This window comes from Pyrus communis, chromosome 12 (assembly GCF_041283825.1).
Source record: "Pyrus communis isolate YQ-2024b chromosome 12, ASM4128382v1, whole genome shotgun sequence".
In the NCBI taxonomy this organism is placed as follows: domain Eukaryota; kingdom Viridiplantae; phylum Streptophyta; class Magnoliopsida; order Rosales; family Rosaceae; genus Pyrus; species Pyrus communis.
This window is the reverse complement of record NC_142576.1, coordinates 18,181,598-18,199,748: the sequence shown is the minus strand read 5'-3', so window position 1 is coordinate 18,199,748 and position 18,151 is coordinate 18,181,598. Positions and strand designations below refer to the sequence as shown.

General features: G+C 38.0%; 3 protein-coding genes across 5 annotated transcripts; 1 reads left to right on the top strand and 2 right to left on the bottom strand.

The window, feature by feature from the left end:
- Positions 1-220: 220 nt before the first annotated feature.
- Positions 221-5,107, bottom strand: LOC137745110 (glycosyltransferase-like At2g41451). 3 transcript variants are annotated; one of them, XR_011069662.2, is made up of 12 exons: positions 4,538-5,081; positions 3,720-3,869; positions 3,538-3,590; positions 3,205-3,313; positions 2,982-3,116; positions 2,567-2,611; positions 2,117-2,304; positions 1,770-1,911; positions 1,392-1,438; positions 1,025-1,112; positions 490-894; positions 221-391 (listed from the first exon to the last, which is right to left on the bottom strand). XR_011069662.2 is itself a non-coding variant. In XM_068484991.2 (11 exons), the coding sequence occupies exons 1-11, from the start codon at positions 4,898-4,900 to the stop codon at positions 586-588; spliced, it is 1,629 nt and encodes a 542-aa protein (XP_068341092.2). In that variant the 5' UTR covers positions 4,901-5,107; the 3' UTR covers positions 221-585. The 3 variants fall into 3 exon arrangements, 1 of the variants encoding a protein (XP_068341092.2); XR_015954276.1 differs by having other exon boundaries at positions 221-894; positions 1,025-1,278; positions 4,538-5,061; XM_068484991.2 differs by having other exon boundaries at positions 221-894; positions 4,538-5,107.
- Positions 5,108-6,692: 1,585 nt separating this feature from the next.
- LOC148692428 (uncharacterized) lies at positions 6,693-7,358 on the top strand. Its single transcript, XM_088680936.1, has 2 exons — positions 6,693-7,052; positions 7,140-7,358. The coding sequence occupies exons 1-2, from the start codon at positions 6,693-6,695 to the stop codon at positions 7,356-7,358; spliced, it is 579 nt and encodes a 192-aa protein (XP_088537062.1).
- A 6,378-nt stretch (positions 7,359-13,736) lies between these two features.
- PRFB3 (peptide chain release factor) lies at positions 13,737-17,500 on the bottom strand. The gene is made up of 6 exons (XM_068486100.2): positions 17,110-17,500; positions 15,827-16,044; positions 15,376-15,573; positions 14,671-14,880; positions 14,204-14,378; positions 13,737-14,029 (listed from the first exon to the last, which is right to left on the bottom strand). The coding sequence occupies exons 1-6, from the start codon at positions 17,282-17,284 to the stop codon at positions 13,755-13,757; spliced, it is 1,251 nt and encodes a 416-aa protein (XP_068342201.2). The 5' UTR covers positions 17,285-17,500; the 3' UTR covers positions 13,737-13,754.
- Positions 17,501-18,151: the final 651 nt, after the last annotated feature.

Below are 18,151 nucleotides of genomic sequence, written 5' to 3'. Positions count from 1 at the left end.
TCGTGCCATGGTTTCTTGCAGATTCAAGAATAAAAGAAATAGCCAAACATGAACGTTGCGTTGAAATATTTTGTCGGGAGGATCTAAGCCTCTGGAGGATGAGGAGGAGGAGGAGGAGGAGGAGGAATTGGTTCAACCTAAGTACGTAAACAGGTGCATGCATGTGTGGAGTGTGGCTTTATATACAAGGATGTCAATGACAATATATCATTTGCGAGAATGAGGTAAAAGGATCTCTGTATTAACCCCCATCCAATGTTGTATAAACACAAACGAATGTGACGGGAGAAAGAATATGAAATTACAGTCGCCAGCAATCGGGCCGGTTCTTGAATAGCTACCGGGAAATCCCCTCTAACCTCTTAACCTCTGCAATCTCCTAATCTAAAACATGTAATGTACATCAGCGCTTGGGTAATGATCGGGAAGAACCACATAAAAAACTGAAAAACGAAAAAAATAAACACCTCATCTCAACAGCAGACCAACCTGTCTGTTTCTTTCACTCCCTCGAACTTTTCTCTTCTACAAAAATGGCATTGCTCAATATGCTTTGTTCACACGGGAAGCTTGATGAGGTCTCGGTCATTGGGATTTGGAAGACAGTTGTACGTCAATTTGAAAATCATCCTCATCCAAGCCAGGAGGAGATAATGGTGGAATTGCCAAGGGGTGAGAAGCATCGTCTATGAATTCCAAGACCCTTCTTGCAGTTGCTTGAGAATCTAGTAGTTTACCAATCTTTCTTGAATTAATTGCCCCAGATGCTGATTCCCTAGAGGAGTTGCTACTTTCAACCGAGGACAAAAACTGATCTTTTGTGAGATTTGTTTGTGCAGCTGATGCAATTACGGAGCTGAAAACACCTGATTCCCTTAATCCCTGTATGATGACCTGAAACGGAATGAATTCAATAGGTTTCAGGATTCCAAGCTCTCAGCAATTATATCAACACACGAAATTAGTTACCATATTCATTGAACCAAGAAAGACAAGCAAGGCAAGCCAGTACTACAGAACTAACCATCGGTGCATAAATCCGAGTCAAGATGCCCTTCCTTAAAAGTTTTAAGTTGAGCTCTTTGTCAGTCCACACAATGCGTTCCCGGTACCTAAACCAACAGAAGGGAGTTTTAGAATAGGAACCTTGACAAATTTCAATTGTGAGACCTGTCTAAATCCGGCTCTCAAGGATTTCCAACAATTTATCGTTTGAAAAAAAATCCTTCTTTTTGTAGTAGTAGAGTGACAGTTGTTACTAGACAAATGCTAGAAACCCTACAATGAAATGATTAATGTGTCATAATGCGTAAATGTTTCTTCACTGCCACATAACAAGCTCCCACAACTAAAAGTTAAGGATAAGAAAATCTATTGGTAAAAACTATTACCAGTTAAGCATTTCCTCCTCTGTTGCAGTTGAAGCAATTATGAATGCCTGCAAAAGATAAAGAGGAAGGAGTGTAAGCATGACAAATCAAATTTAACCAACTGTCGAGACAACTGCACTGATAAGAAAAACCAATATCGGAAATATGGTGACATTCAAAGACTTTCTTGTTCCTCATAGAAACATATGTAGTAGTCCCAGGACATCTCCAACAAATCTTCAAATATTACCACAACAATAACATTCTTAATAAATTTACAAACATAACAAATGTATATCAAGATTAAAATAGATGGTAATATGTCAAGGGGCAAAAGCAGAGTAAAATATGAGGCAACAAAGAAAATAAGAACAAAGGTATAAGAAGTTCAGAACTCACAGCTCTGTCAAATTCCAACATGAAGCATCTTTTAACATCATCCTTGGTAGGCTTGCAGCCACACCGATCACGTCTAGAGGTCAAATCAGAAAATTTGGGATATGTATAATGCAGAATAGCAGCCTCATCCAATTTGATCTCACTATGAAATATCACAAGGATGAAGGCTAAGTAAATATATATCACAAGGAGAACACTAGTGATCAACTACAAGCAGAAAGACCGTTTACAATGCTCTCTAAATTGGGAATATACTGGAATAATTAGTCAATTACAAAAAGGACAGAACCATTATATAGATGCATGTTTAAAAGATTGATAAAATATTTTAGATAGAATAGCCGTACTTTGGTGTCTTCATATAATTGTGCCATCTGTGTGCACCGTTAGGGCGAAGGTGATCTTGAATTCGGGCAGCTGATTTCCCATTTCCGTATGTTAAAAAGTAGTTTGGGTTACCCCTAGTTGCTTCTTTATAATTTCCAAAATATACATCCTTTGGAAGATGGTCATAGTTTTTCTTGAACATTGACACCTACAACAACATAAACAATAAATGATATTGGTCAACAAAAATTTGTTGTGTTCTTTTTTCATATAAGCAAAAACTGTAATGATTCCACAAAATTAATTCACTTTCTCTTCATGCGCATTTGAAATGATTTTTTTGTCCTTTTTCTCATTAGAGAATCATCCTTCTCCATAATAACCAAAAACACATGTTGCTGACCTTCAATCACTATCAATTCTACTTGGTATTAACAAACATGGACAAAAAGTGTTTAAATAAATTATACCTCACTGAAAGGTTCCTTGATATCATCACGCTCTACACTACTTTCCTGAAGAAACACAAGCAGATGTCACTATAAATTAAACTAAGTCTCATATTAATGTCAATGATTAATGTAATGAGCAATGAGACTAGAAGTCTGATCAACTATAATTTCTTGACATCAACAAAATGCTTCATCTTTTTCACAGGTCAATACGAATGCATCTTTAGTAACAAGACTAAAATCCACATTCAAGGGTGCAGTGTAGCTTAGACAATAAAGTTTAGCATTTCCCTAGAGAACCAAGATCAGAACTTGTTTTTACAGTTGGAGTTGAACGTTAAAACAATGGAAGTTGGCCACTGTTCACTGTATACCCTAAAAACCCATATGACATATAATGTGCCGAAGAAACTATCTCTAAAAAGTCACTTACATAATTTGGAAAGATAACCATATCAACATTTCCAGGCACATCGGACAACAACTGTCTCAAAGAGTACTCATGAGTGCCCGCTGGATATATTAGCTCATCAGTGTCAAGATGGATGATCCAATCCATGCCGGCTTCCTAAGATAGTAGAAGAAAATGTTACAAACTATATCAAGCCGGAAAGAAATGAAATTGTGATGTGTGCAATAGAAGAAAAAATTCATACCCTTGCCATGACAATAGCCATCTCCATGTTAAGGGACTGCTTCACAAACAACTCATAATTACACGGCTTATAGAAGAAGCTTGACAGCCAAGTCTCGTTCCAAATCCGGCTAAGTAAACAAAACAGAAGGTATAAATAAACCATCAGATCATAGTAGTAACAACATGAAAGAACCGCAGGACTGTCTTTTTTCATTAAATTGAAATTTTCTCTTCAAAATAAGTTCTCTAATCTTAGCTTATTTAGTCATTCGTCAAAAAATTGGGGGAGAGGAGTCTGTTCAGTACATTTGACACACCATCTTTAAAGTAAAGTTCTTTATCTTACACTTACCTTTTAGCTTGCTGCTCCTCCAATTCCCTTGTCCTGTATATAACCTTCACTCCCTATAATATGGATGTTGTATCCCATGAGAAGTCGGCAAACCAAAACTAAAAACAAACTAAACTTATAGACATCAACTGAGTTTTGTTCACTAGTAATATATCTAAGTGAAGCATTGAACTAGAACTCACCGGAATGGTTTCTAAAACTTTAGATACTTTAGGGGACGCAGCCTTCCCTTCCACGAAAAGGAAAAAGTTTGATACTCCAATAACCTTATGATAAAAGATCCATGGCAAAGTTTGCTCTAAACCAGCTGAAGTGCTTGTTTGAATGGATATCTGGCACATAAAAAATTCATAAACATGCATCATGGCAATCAATGCGCAAAATCAAACATCTAAGATCAATCGGAAACATGATTCCGCATTAGAGACAGAAAACTGGAAATTCCATGGAAAACATAGAACATGAGACTTTTCCATAAACCAAATGAAACCTAAAGCACCCGTGACATAAATTCTGCTTGACCTTTTCTTTCGGTTTTCTTTCAACGTAAAATGATAATTGTTGTTCCTTTGAATTTGGTTCAATTCATGCTTCCATCCACAAGTCAAGACCCCAATATATTTACTAGCTCACCGGTCGTAAATTGCCTCTTCATGCCGATAGTATGTGCTGATGTTAGTACAACTGTAACTTACATCATGAAACCCGAAAATCGTTGTAGAATTTAGACATTGAAAACTAAATAATAGAATCCAATCATTTTTAATCAGAAATGGCACGTTGACATCTTTAGACATTAATCCGAAATGACTACATAAATGCCAGAAAAGCCCAAACGTAATGTACTACAGAACAAATCTCCAATCGTATATTCTCGGAGCCAATCAGATCCCAAGATCCAAACACGATCAATCAAATCAAATCCAAACACCATTAATCAAATTTCCACAAACATCAACGGCGATCAAACAATCAAATCAAATCGAACACACACACAGACCTTGGGCCTCAGATCGGAGGCGTAATCGAACTTCCAATCCTTGTAGTAGGGGAAGGCGGGGGAGTGGCTCCGACCCAGAATATCGACACAGTCGGAACCCGAAGAACGTAAAGCCTGGCGCTGGACCTCACCCATCTGGACCATGCCGGGGAAATCGTGGTGATCCGGCGACCACCGGGTAACGGGGTCATTGAGGCCGCCTCGCCATTGGAGAACGAAGGCGAAGGCGGCGAGAGTCAGGGGGAGGACGGTGAGGAGGAGGAGGAGGCGGGAAGCGAAGGTCTGGAAGGAAGAAGAAGATGGGGACGACAACGAGGAGGAGGAAGAAGAGGTGGGTCTGGAGGAAGAGTAGAGACCCGCCATGGAAGGTTGACGAGAGAGGGACAGGCGAGAGATGAGGTCGCTGGTCTGCGCATATATATATAGTCTGAATCTTATATGTATTGACAGAGGGAGGGAGAGAGAGAGAGAGAGAGTTTTGAGTTGTAATTTGTAACCGAAGGGAAGGAAAGGGCGTTGGAAATCCCTCCTGAAAAGAAAAACAAAGACTGACAGTTATTGCTGGCCTTCAGAGTTTTATCCTTTTTCTTTTTCTTTTCTGGAAAGGGTTTTTTTTTCCCTTTTTTTCTTTTCTGTCTATTTTTTCTTTTTTGAAGAAATTTTCTACCTTTTTTTCTTTTCTTTCCAATTTTTTCTTTTTTGAAGAAATTTTCTTCCTTTTTTTTCTTTTCTTTCCATTTTTTGAAGAAATTTTCTTCCTTTTTTTCTTTTGCCTGAGTCTTTGATCCATGAATTTCTAAGAGTAATGATTTTTTTTTCACTCACGTTTTTTTTTTTGCACTATTTGTCTTTCTTTTATTTATTAATTACTTTTAATTTATTCAATTCAAAAACTTTAAAAAATAAAAAATAAAAAAAAAAGATTGCGAGATCACTACTTGTCTCGAATTGCAACATTACAAACAGGACTGGTCCAGAGATTTTTGAGGCCTAGGACGAAGCAAAAAAATGTGCCCTCACTTCATGTAAAAAAATTATTTGTTTTTACATGTAAGACATTGATAAAATTATATTTAGAAAAACACTTCAAACTCAGTAATTTAGAAATATGGAAAAACTAATTTATTTTGTATCGAGAGAAGGAAACAAAAAAACTGCAGGCTTACAAGTAGATACATTATGAGTTTTGTCTTCCATCTGAACTTTTAAAGTGTTAATATATAAATCGTGTGGTGTTTTTTCTTATTTACTAACCTTGTCAATATAAGACTAAAAAAAATAATGATATTTTCAAGTCTTTAGGGATATGTATAATTAATGAAAGGGCACCAAATTAAACATTTGGATGACACGTCATATGATTTGCAAATTTGGTCTAAAAATTTAGTTTACGCATTACCCTTTGTTGAAGATTAGACTTGAATTGGAACGAATGTTTAAAAATAGCAACTCACATAGTTACCAACTAGTAATTAAAAATAAATTAACAACCAAATAAAACTAGCTATTAATTAAAAATAAATTAACAACCAAACAAAAATTCGTAAAAATTGAAAAAAATAAACATGCACATAGCATTTCGAACATAGGACCTCTCGCTAATTTTAAATACAAAAATCATTGCCTCTAATTAAACTTCTAATCATTTAGCCAAATTTTATAAATTTATACTGTGACGACCCGTCCCAAATTAAAATTTATTATATCCTTGAACGTGTGGAAATGACGATTTTTCCCTCGTGAGCGTTGTGATGTGAATGTATGTATATGGTTTAAATTATTGCCCCCTTGACAAAAAATTATTGATATTTGAGGTTACGAGGGTGTTGACGTGAATTAGTGGCTGAGTTGGATTCATAGTGGAAATATTAGTAAGGAAGAGAGGAAATTGAGAAAGTCAAGGATAATCATCAAGATACTTGCCAATATTATTAATATATTGTAATTGATTACATTCCTTTCTTTTATTATAAGTTGTCAATTAGTAGCCAGTTAGTAAGAATTGATTGTAAACATATGGCTACATATAGTAGTATTGTACAGAGAATTATTTTTAAAGGAGAATTGGTGAATTACCACTTTCCAAAATTTACATGGTACCAGAAGCCTTCCTGGGTTCTTAGTTTTTTTTTTTTTTTTTTTTTTTCCTTAGGTTATGGTGGAGGATTCAACGTCTGGCATTGAAACAAAGTCAGCAATGCCCAAACTTGAACCCTCTAGTGATCCTGCTAGTCCTTTCTACGTTCATCATTCCGATCACCCTGGAATGATGCTCATTTCAACCAAACTTACCAGTGAAAATTATGGCACTTGGTGTCGTTCCATGTCAATTGCACTCAATGCGAAGAACAAATTAAGGTTTGTTGATGGAAGTGTTGAACAACCATCTGTGAAGACAAAGCCCACAAAATCTGCTCTTTGGCAATGGTGCAACGGCATGATCCTTATGTGGATTCTCAATACACTTTTCGGCGACCTAGCCACCAGTGTGGTGTACATGACGACAGCTAAAGATGTTTGGGACAATCTTTGAGAACGTTTTTCTCAACAAAACGTGTCTCGTCTCTTTGAAATCCAACGTGACCTTGCACGTCTTACGCAGAGTCAACAACCTATCAATGTGTATTTCACTAAGCTTAAAGGTTTGTGGGATGAGATGGATTCCTACCAAACTTTAAAGCCGTGTTCTTACGGGGCTATCCAATCCAACAACGAACAGGTGGAGAGAACCAAGGTTTTGCAGATTTTAATGGGGCTGGACGACTCGTATTCTGCGATTCGTGGGAAGATTTTGCTTATTCAACCATTGCCTTCAATTTGATCCGTCTATTCCATGTTGACACAAGAAGAGAAGCAGAGAGGCATGGTTGTTGGGCCTAGCCTCATTGAACCTGCAGCCATGGCGGTACAAACAACCCGTGGTAACAGTAACAACAATGGAAAAGGAAGATCATTCGAGAGGAAGCCGTTACATTGCACGTACTGCGATAAGGATCATCACGTTATTGAAACGTGTTGGAAACTCCATGGATACCCACTGGGACACCGTCTTCATGGTAAGTCCAGCGGTTCGAGTAGTTCTGGTGGGCGCGACAACAAGCCGAGTGGCAAACCTGCTGTCAACAATGTGGCATCCACCGTTGCACCATCCATGCCCAACCTCACCACCAAAAAATTTCAGCAACTCTTGTCCATGATGAGTTAAAAGATGGGCCTTGATTCCAAGGAAAATATAGCAGGTGGGCCTCCTTCTTTCTAATGGGTTATAGACAGTGGTGCCACTAACCACATATATAGTTTTCCATTGACTAATGCAACCTCAAATCCACCTTTACCACCCGTGGCATTACCTAATGGGACTCAGGTTCCCATAAACTCTGTTGGCACCTACAGTTTTGTTTCCAAAATATCTCTTTATAATGTGCTTGGCATAGCTTCATTTTTTATCAACTTAATTTCCGTTAGTCGGATAACTCGATCATTGGGATGCTCAGTAACCTTTTATCCTGATTTTTGTATTTTACAGGACCCGAAGACGAGGACGATGATTGGTTGGGGGCGACAACGTAATGGGCTTTATTATTTGGTGGACTCCAAAGGGCGGACATCACCGACAACTACCTCATCTCCCAAGGTTTTTTCCGTCACGTGGCACCGACGACTTGGTCATCCTTCACCCTCGAGGCTCCAACTGTTAGCTAAACATTTTCCTGAAATTACCCATTCTAAAAATAAACATTGTGACATCTGCCCTTTGGCAAAACAACTCGATTGTCTTTCGGATTAAGTCATATTAATACTAAGCATACTTTTGAACTTATACATTGTGATATTTGGGGCCCCCATAGAGTAGCATCTCGTTCGGGTGCTCGTTATTTCCTTACTATTGTTGATGATTTTATTTATTGCACTTGGGTTTATCTCATGCGTCATAAATCAGACACTCAATCTTTGCTTAAATCTTTCATTGCCTATGCCAAAACACAATTTCACCACAAAATTAAAACCATTAGAACTGACAATGGCGGCGAATTTGCTTCTATGCATACTTTCTTTAATGATCATGGAATACTTTTTCAACACTCTTGTGTTTCCACCCCTCAACAAAATGGGGTTGTGGAGCGAAAGCATAGACATATTCTTCAAACCGCACGGGCTTTGCATTTTCAGTCACATATTCCCTTGCACTTTTGGGATGAATGCATTCTCACATCCATTTACCTAATTAACCGCATTCCTACCCCCTCTTATCGGGCCTTACGCCTTATGAGAAATTATTTGGTCACCCTCCTTCATATACCCATTTACGCACTTTTGGGTGTTTAGCATATGGCACTAATCTTCAGTCACAACATAAGTTTGACGCTCGGGCTAAAAAATGTGTTTTCATCGGGTATCCTTTCGGGCAAAAAGCTTACAAATTATATGATCTTAATTCCAAACAAATTTTTACAAGTCAAGATGTCATATTTCATGAGACTATTTTCCCATTCCACACAACTCCTCAATTCCAAACAGTTACCCCGAACCCAAATATTGGCCTTCCACCAGGCCCAATCTCCTCTTCACCCGCTCCAGTTCAACTCTCTTCCCAATTAAACCACCAAATTACCGACCCGGGCTTTTCTCCAGTCCTTCTTATACCCATCTCTGCCACTGACGGGCTTGACCAAGTCCCAGCCCTTCTTGATGGGCCTGCTATCTCTCTGGACCCGTGTCCAGCATTTGCCCAACCTGCCGCTACTGTTTCTCTGGACCCGTGTCCAACTTCTGTAGCTGATGTCTCTTTGCGACATTCCAGTCGCATCCGAGTTCTACCTACCAAGCTTCATGATTATGTTTGCCCGACTATTACGTTGCCCTTCCGCCAATTCCTCGCTTTCCGGTCCTAGTACAAGGTATCCTCTTTCTAATTACTTGTCTTATCAAGGGCTCTCTCCCCAGTATCAATCCTTCATTGCACAATTATCTACTGTTTTGGAGCCTAACAATTATACAGAACTCACTCATGGTCACTTCATCAACTTGATGTCCATAACGTCTTCCTTCATGGCGATCTCATGGAGGAAATCTACATGCTTCCACCACCCGGTCTTCGGCGACAGGGAGAGAATTTGGTGTGTCGCCTTAACAAGTCGCTTTATGGGTTAAAGCAAGCTTCTCGGCAATGGTTTTTCAAGTTCTCACAAGCTATTCAATCAGCTGGTTATGTTCAATCCAAAGTAGACTACTCATTTTTCACTAAGAGAAGAGGAAAGTCATTTACTGTGCTTCTCATCTATGTGGATGACATACTGATAACGGGGAATGACTTGAAAGCAATTGATGATCTCAAATCTTTTTTGAATACCAAGTTTCGTATCAAAGATCTTGGTAATTTGAAATATTTTTTGGGAATTGAGGTGGCACGATCGAAACAAGGTATTTTCATTTCACAAAGAAAGTATTTGTTGGATATCCTAAATGATGTTGGTTTTGTAGGATTACGGCCTGCAAGTTTTCCTATGGAACAAAATCTAAAATTACTCCCTGATGATGGGAATGCATTAGATGACCCAGCCAAGTATACAAGATTGGTTGGTCGGTTGATATATCTCACTATAACCCGACCGAATATTACATATTCAGTTCATTTATTGAGTAGATTCATGCAATCACCTCAAAAGTCTCATTAGGAAGCTGCCCTACGCATCTTAAAGTATTTGAAAGGCACACCAGGGCAAGGCATGATGTTTCACTCTCAAAATTCATTAAAGTTAACGACATATTGTGATTCCGATTGGGCAGGATGTCCTACCACTCGGCGTTCAACTACTGGTTATTGCGTTTTCCTTGTAAATAGTCTTATTTCATGGAAAAGCAAACGACAAAAAACTGTATCCTTATCTTCTGCTGAAGCCGAATATAGATCCATGGCAGCATTATGTTGTGAGCTTGCATGGCTCCAAAGCCTTTTCCGAGATCTTCAAATTCAAGATCAAGGGTCGGCTACCTTGTTTTGCGACAATCAAGATGCTCTTCATATTGCAGCAAATCCAGTGTTTCATGAGCGAACAAGGCACATTGAGATTGATTGTCACTTTGTTTGAGATATGATTATGGAAGGAAAAATTGTGACGGGATTTGTTCCTTCCATATCACAACTTGCTGATTTGTTCACTAAAGCTCTTGGAAAGGAAAGATTTCATTCTTTGCTAGGCAAGTTGGGAGTTCGCAACATTCACTCACCAACTTGAGGGGGAGTGTTGAGAAAGTCAAGGAAAATCATCAAGATACTTGCCAATATTATCAATATATTGTAATTGATTACATTTTTCTTGTATTATCAGCTGTCAATTAGTAGCTAGTTAGTAGGAATTGATTGTAAACATATGGCTGCATATAGTAGTATTGTACAGAGAATTATTTTTAATGAGAATTGGTGAATTACTACTTTCCAAAATTTACAAATATTAGTAAGGAAGAGAGGAAATTGGGTTGGACCCAAATTGCATGAGCTTGGTCATGCAGCCCAATTAGGACTTAGGACATTTTAAAATGCCCAATTCCGTTGGACACATATACACACACGTGCAACCTTATTCCCTTTTCTCTATTTTTCTCGAAAGTTCTTTCAGTTCGTACAACTGAGCCTTCAACCTTCAAACACCACAGATCAAACTTCTAAGGACCACCTTTGGATTCCTTGCAAGCTTACGAACCTAATCATACCAGTTGTTCAAAGAAAGGACGCCAGGAACTCGAGAACTCGCAAGCTCCGGCGGGGTACCCTGTTACTCCAACATGATCGTGGATTTTTCACAGTATTTTAAAGCCAAAAAAAGGTCCTAAACGTTTCTACTAGGATTCTAGGCTAGTTTTGGAGTGGTTAGAACGTCGAAATGCTTGGGTCTGTCGAGTTTCAGGTTTGGCCAGTTGTGTCGAGCTATTTTCCTACCGTTTTTAGTCGGTGTTAGGACTTCAAAGTGGTAAGGTCATGTTCTACTCATCCAAGGCTTCAATTTGATATAAGTTTTATGAAATTTGGTTGAAAAATGGTGAAGATATTAAAGTTTTTCCAGAAACCGATGAGTGCAACGGTGGTCGGCGCCGGAATCCGACGAACCATCAGAGAAGACAAAGAATATTCCGTCAACTTTGATGGAATATACTAACGGCGTAAGGTAACACAGTTAGTTTTTAGACGGTATATGCTGATATTTAATGGAATATTCCCTAACGTCATTAGGGAATCTGTCCGTGTGCTAGGCATGTGCCCACGCTTGGCCGGCGCGTGGGACATTGGTAAATTATTCTGAAAATACGAGGATGGTTGGGGTGTTAAGTAGGCCACGATAGTATATTCAAACACCTCAATTGAGCAACGTATGAGAAGTTATTTCATAGAGATGGTTATGTGCTTAAAAATAACATTAAAATAGTTGTTTCACATATAGGTGAGACATTTCTAGAGGACGAGCACAGCCAAGCGAGACTTGGAGGTTACGACCCGGCTACATACTAGTGAGTGGGGTTTTGAGTTATATATATGCCTTATGTTTCCCAGAAACTGTTTAAATGGTTTTTACATTTTAAATGCCATGTCGTATGCATTACATATTAGAATATGCTTTATTATAGCTGTGCATATTACTGCTCGACGTTGTGGATGCTCATGTAAGTTTCAAGTGAGTATATAGCAATGGTTGTGATGGTAGTGTGTATGATTATGATGAGTTGCTTTCAGTGATTTATATCCCGCACCCTGGTGTTAGTGCTCCGCCCGAGAGTAAGGGGTCTTCACGTGCTCGTTCACCTCCCGCACCATACGCTTACCTTGGATCCAAAGAAGGTGCCAACCTGTCGTACATACCACATTATGGTATTATTAGAATGTCCATTGTACCAAGTCTAAGGCACACCCGTTCGCATTCAAAGATATAAGGTTTCCTTTAATAAAAAGTTAATGAAATTATCCATATGGGACGTTCTATTTTGACAACCTCCTCATTTCTCCGACATATCCACAGTATTATTAAAATCACCAATTAAGTACCAAGGTTTATTATGTGGGTTAAGTTTAAGGATATCCTCCCAAAGAGCTACCTGCAAATGTTTTTGGGGGAAAGCACACACAAACGTAATGAATTGTTCATGATCATTATGAAAATCCTTAGCGACACAATGGATACAGCGAGAACTTAAATTCATAATATTAATGGTCACCTTGACCGAGTTCCACAGAAGACAAATCCCACCAGCCTCACCTAGGTTTGGCCATTTCTTAGACAACTCGTTAACCCGACTCTAAAAGACAAGAAATTAACAGGTTTTAAGTTGACACGATAACGAATTGGGTCGATTCAGCTATACACGCGGGTAACCCGAATCCAACCTAATTCCCTATTTGGAAAATGAGGTAATATATTTTTATGTGATATAATACTATTATTTTATTTCTTTTTTACAATTATTTTTGGTACACTTCTCATAATTTGAATGGTTTATAATGTTTAGTTTTTGTATACTTAGTTTATGCAGAAAAGTTCTAATGTGGAAAGCCTTATTGAAAACATCATCAATATAATCTTGAAGACAATAGATCAAGCCAAAGTTCCACTACCATTTATCCATGATGAATGATGAAAATTGAAAGATTTTGTAAAAAGAACAACATGCAAGCTTTGAGTTTCATTGGTAAGGTTTTAACTTCTAAGAAAGGTTCCACAACTTTGAAATGAAAAAACTCCTTTATTTTGCATATTCTTACACATTTGATATTTTGTAGTAGTGTATTGATGTTCTTTTATTAGGCTTTACTTAATGACAAATGTGTTTTTATGTTTTGAAGAAATATTTATGAGACAATATGTTATGTGCAAATTTTAAAAAATATATTTTTTTTCTTAACGGGTTAAATGGGTCGGGTCATTTTAATGGGTAAAATGACCCGACCTGTTAAGAACCCATTCAGATAATGTGTGTGACACTCCATGACCCGTTAAGATAATAGGTGTTACATGAAAACGACACAAACACGACCAATTTGTTGGACCTAGCCCTACCAATGCTTTCTGAAAACTAAAGGTATCTCTAGTGCTTCTTCAGGAAGTACTACCAATTGGTTTTTCAAGGAAACACTTGAAATTTTAATAAAAATCTCGATGCATTTCTAATTGAAACACTTCCAGCAAAAACGCTTAAAGAGAAGTCGGAGAGGGATTAAAACCATGTAACTTTACTGTCTTGTGTTAATATGAGCACCAATAAGAGGTTCAAGATTTCCGTCTAAAACAGACATTAGATCAGGTAGTTGGATGCCTGTTTTTACATCCTTGACCAGCTTGTGTGGATAAGACATGTACCTTCTCGTCTCCTTCTCCCACAGATTCACAATCTCATCTTTCTTGATATTGCTAACCTCGCTAACACCTTGTTCCAATGCAAGGATCAGAAGCTTGCCTTTCAACCGGTTAATTGCCTTGATCTTATTCGCAAAGTGACTCCTCTCGCCTGCACGATTTACAGCAGATTTGCACGAGAACAAAAGATTATGGATTTTGAGGTGAAAGATAAAAGGCTTTCTGCAAATGATATTGCTGTCATAGTCCTCTAGATATATCGTTCGACCCTAAAGAGCTCAATTTAAAATAGAAGGTATGTAATGGCTACTAGTAAAAGGAGTACCTGATGATTGAGCACTTATGCCTGTAAGTTTATGCTGGATGGATACTGTAGGTCCAGTTTGGCGCTGCTCTTCAAGCACCAATGGCAATGCAATGACCAAGTCGTCGTCGTCAATTTCTAGGTCATGGGCTTTTCCAAGAAACAAAGGAAACACATCCACACTTGCTGAGCTAGCCTGCAAGACATTCATATTTCACAAAGGTAAAATTACCAGTTCAGATTGTCAAAGAAATGTAATGAAACTACTATAATGATTATTTTGAAGCACTTGTCCTATCACAAGGCCCTAGTCTCTGGTTTGCAGTGTGTGACCGAATTATAATATATGCAGCAAAGAATTGACCAAGGTGAACCATACACATGAGAAGTAGATATATCCTTAACATTGACTGTTGGCTAAATGGATCTAATATCTGACAGATCCATTTTGCGAAGTTGTAATATAGTGAACAGAAAGAAATCTTTACCGTAGGCAAATCAGACACATTTTGCGAGCTTGTAAGATAGTGAACACCTGTCTCTCCTGAAAGATACCCATAAGCAAACGCAAATTCAAACTCAATAGTTGCTGATGTGATGCCACCATTTGTGGAAGAATGCTTCTCGACTACCCTCCCTTTATAACCTAGCTTTTTGGCCCATTTGGTATACATGCTCAGTAGTTGTTTTACCCATACCTGTTACAGAAATTTTTGAAATGAAGTTACACAGAATAAAAGCGTGTGTGTGTGTTAGAAGAGAGAGAGAGAGAGAGAGTACAAATAGCATTTAGGTCTAGAGTCACATTTTCAGTACTGCATTGGTCCATACACACTACAGATTCTTACTGTTACGTTTCTTACTTGTATAAGCGAGAAAAGTATTGTTTAATCAGTTTGTTACTAAATCTCTATGTTTTCAAGTGCAAACTTGGTTCTCATTAGGAACTTACAACCCACTATTACTCAATACCGAGGTTAACTACGCACCTTAGGGCATTCAAACTTGTAAGTAAGCAATCTTCCTAATTTTTCTTTTCATTTTACCAGATCCTAAGGTTTGTGGTGTATCGAGCTCCTTTTCCATTCAGCCGATTGCATTCTATTTCTAGGTAACATGAATGATTAACAAAAACCACCACCTTCATTCATATCCAAGCCCATGGTACCAAGAGAAAAAGTAGATAATCATACCTCAGGGTAGCCTTCACCTCCAGCTTCGATAGTTAGACATGCTCCCTCCATGTCATATGGTCCCTTTAGAAGCTTGGACATCTCATACTGATCCAACAGCTTGCTTACATCTAGAGAGGCATCATATGCTTGCCTAAAAAGCCCATAATTTATAGCGTCTACCTCTGCTAACTGTGTTATTAGCTTTGCTTCTTCAGCCTGCATAGATAAGCAACTCTAGTCATCATCCATATCAAAGCAACACTATCAAAGCTACTTTTTGACAATTTCTACATATATATAGGGAGAAATTAAAATGAATATGCAGATCACCACACTTGACGTTGACGGGTAAATAAGTGATTGACGTGCATCAAATGTTGAGCAGGAAGTACATCTCAATATTGCATAATTGCAAACCAGTTGATAACATGAAATAACTACAAATTAAATATGTTGCCTAATGCGTCACCTTAAATGTCAAGTCTTTAAGAGCATCAACCACTTTAGCACTGGTAGCTAACTTAGCAAGAATCTCATTAGACTTTGCTGTGTCATCCCAAAGGTTATAGTCTCGTATCTGTTGTTCCTGCTTATTTCTTCGTGCTTCTTCAAGTTCCAATGCCATTGGAGCCAACGTCTCAGCTCTGAGAACTGTATCTTCAATCTTCTTCTTCAATGAAAATAATCCTGAACAAAATTCAGACAATCATTTTGAATCCCACGTAATAAATAAATAAATAAATTGTAGTACTGATTCATACTCTAGAGCTGTGTGTGACGGTAAATACTCATTAATTTCTGATCAGTTCACTGATTTTCCAAAACATAAGCAACAACTGACATCCTGCTTTAGGATCTTCAATTAAGCTTTTGTTTGTGAAATGGAAACATACATAAATTTCATCCTTTTTTGCACCAGTTACAGCTGAAGGGTTTTGTTTTGTATATCCCACAACTACAAGCAAAAAGCGAATGGTTTTAATAACCTACTGTCAAATTTCACCACTCGAAACTGATGCATCCGTATACTATAGTACAAAAGCCTCAGCCCTTTTTATACCCTTCCAATAATTTTTTAAACACACATCCAAAACTTATGCGGAGAGGTGTCGTGGAGCAGGACATTAGCATGACCGACCTGTTTCACCCTCTAAACAATAAGCATCTTATATCACAGAGTTTAAACACCAAACACAATCACAGAATAGTCTCCCCGATGCCCCTTCCTTAACATCCTCTTTCCTTTTCCCCCAAGTATAGGTCCCAACTCTTTTTTTTTCACTCAAGACCGGACTCTTGCTATGTGGGCAGAGGATAAGTGTTGTACTACTGGAGCTAGAAGCCCCATAGATCCTATCATCTTTGATAAACACTTGTTAAACCTTCCAATCTACTCCCCCTTCCAAACCCCAAATTGATTTTACAGAACAGAATATTTCATGCCTCTAAATTACAAAGATATACAGAAATTCAAAGCCTTATAGTACCTCACTTAGGACCAAAACATAAAACTTCAAAAAATACTCAAAAGGATAATACTTTAGACATAATCTTCACTTAGGACCCAGCAATATGCATTTTCCAAATTTGAATTCTAGCAATAAATTCACAGAAAAACAAAGTTATTTTAGCATAAAGTTGCTTAATTTTCAGTTGGGTCTGCCCAATTCAAAACACCTCATCAGTAACGGATATACATATACATACAAGAACACATATATACATATTTAGAGAGAGAGAGAGAGAGGAGACCCAGTTGTTTGGAGGCCCTGTTCCTGTCATCCATGCAATGAGTGTGTAGCGACCCGTGGCTCTTTCTTTGGGAAGCTTTCCAATTGAAGCTGAATAAGGCGGCGGCGGCGGAAGCAGCGGCGGCGGTGGTGGTACCATTTCTGAGAAACGCGGATTCTGCGGCCAAGCTTGCCATAACAAAGAAAAGGGAAAATTATGTTTCAGAAGAGAGAACAGCTGAGGCCACGTAGGCCACGTGGGGTGTGGACATCCGTACGTATGGGAATACTAGGTTGTCATTCCTGTCGGAGGCGGAGGACGGAGGACGAAGGAGTGAGTTGCTTGGCCTCCTCTCCCCGCATCTTATCCTCAATATTCTAGACCGTTGGTCATGTTTTTTTTTTTTTTTTTTTTTTTTTTCCGGAAACTACCGTTGCTCATGTCAAGACAGACTTTAAAACTTGAAAGAAGTGAAATTCCTACTGTCTCTTTTTTCCGAAATGAGTGGATAATAGTAATTCGTTTACAAGTGTCTCTCTTTGAAAAAAGAAAAAAAAAGAAAAGTGAAATATGTCCACTACCCAAATAAAAGAATGGGAAATTGGCTTGAATAGCACTGTTGCAAAATCATCAATCTAAAATAGCCTTCAATTTTGTATAGAAAATGTTGGCGTCATATCAATACTATACCGATAACATATTCAAATCATTATTAACATTTCGAAACAACACCATATTTTTTCTGAAAACTTAGATCATGTTTAATGTTAATCTAGAAACAACACAACATGTTCAAAAACGTTCATAGAGGGGTATTTAAATTAGAGTATTTTTGTCAAATAAGACTTGTACATATTGAATTTTAGGGAGTGGGGTTATTTGGGATTGTTTGCTTTGCAATAGGGTTTCTGAACCCAATTCCCTAAAATAAAATAAAATAAAATGGCGTTGACACTTTAAAAAATGTGCACAACTTTAGTTCATTGGTTTTAAATGTTGGGACCCATGATCGTCTTCTAGTATTCAGCTTACAAGAATCGAATGATTTCAAAAATTTCGGTTG

Bases quoted from the DNA above. Each gene is read 5' to 3' on its own strand.
- LOC137745110 (XM_068484991.2), bottom strand. From the start codon at position 4,900: ATGGCGGGTCTCTACTCTTCCTCCAGACCCACCTCTTCTTCCTCCTCC. The intron at 2,612-2,981 runs GTAAGTGACTTT...GTGTTTCTTCAG, and splicing joins TGGTTATCTTTCCAAATTAT to GAAAGTAGTGTAGAGCGTGA. The intron at 895-1,024 runs GTTAGTTCTGTA...ATTCCGTTTCAG, and splicing joins CTCGGATTTATGCACCGATG to GTCATCATACAGGGATTAAG.
- LOC148692428 (XM_088680936.1), top strand. From the start codon at position 6,693: ATGGTGGAGGATTCAACGTCTGGCATTGAAACAAAGTCAGCAATGCCC. The intron at 7,053-7,139 runs GTTTGGGACAAT...CGTCTTACGCAG, and splicing joins ACATGACGACAGCTAAAGAT to AGTCAACAACCTATCAATGT.
- PRFB3 (XM_068486100.2), bottom strand. From the start codon at position 17,284: ATGGCAAGCTTGGCCGCAGAATCCGCGTTTCTCAGAAATGGTACCACC. The intron at 14,379-14,670 runs GTAAAGATTTCT...AATGTCTTGCAG, and splicing joins ATGTGTCTGATTTGCCTACG to GCTAGCTCAGCAAGTGTGGA. The intron at 14,030-14,203 runs GTACTCCTTTTA...TAAATCGTGCAG, and splicing joins CATAAGTGCTCAATCATCAG to GCGAGAGGAGTCACTTTGCG.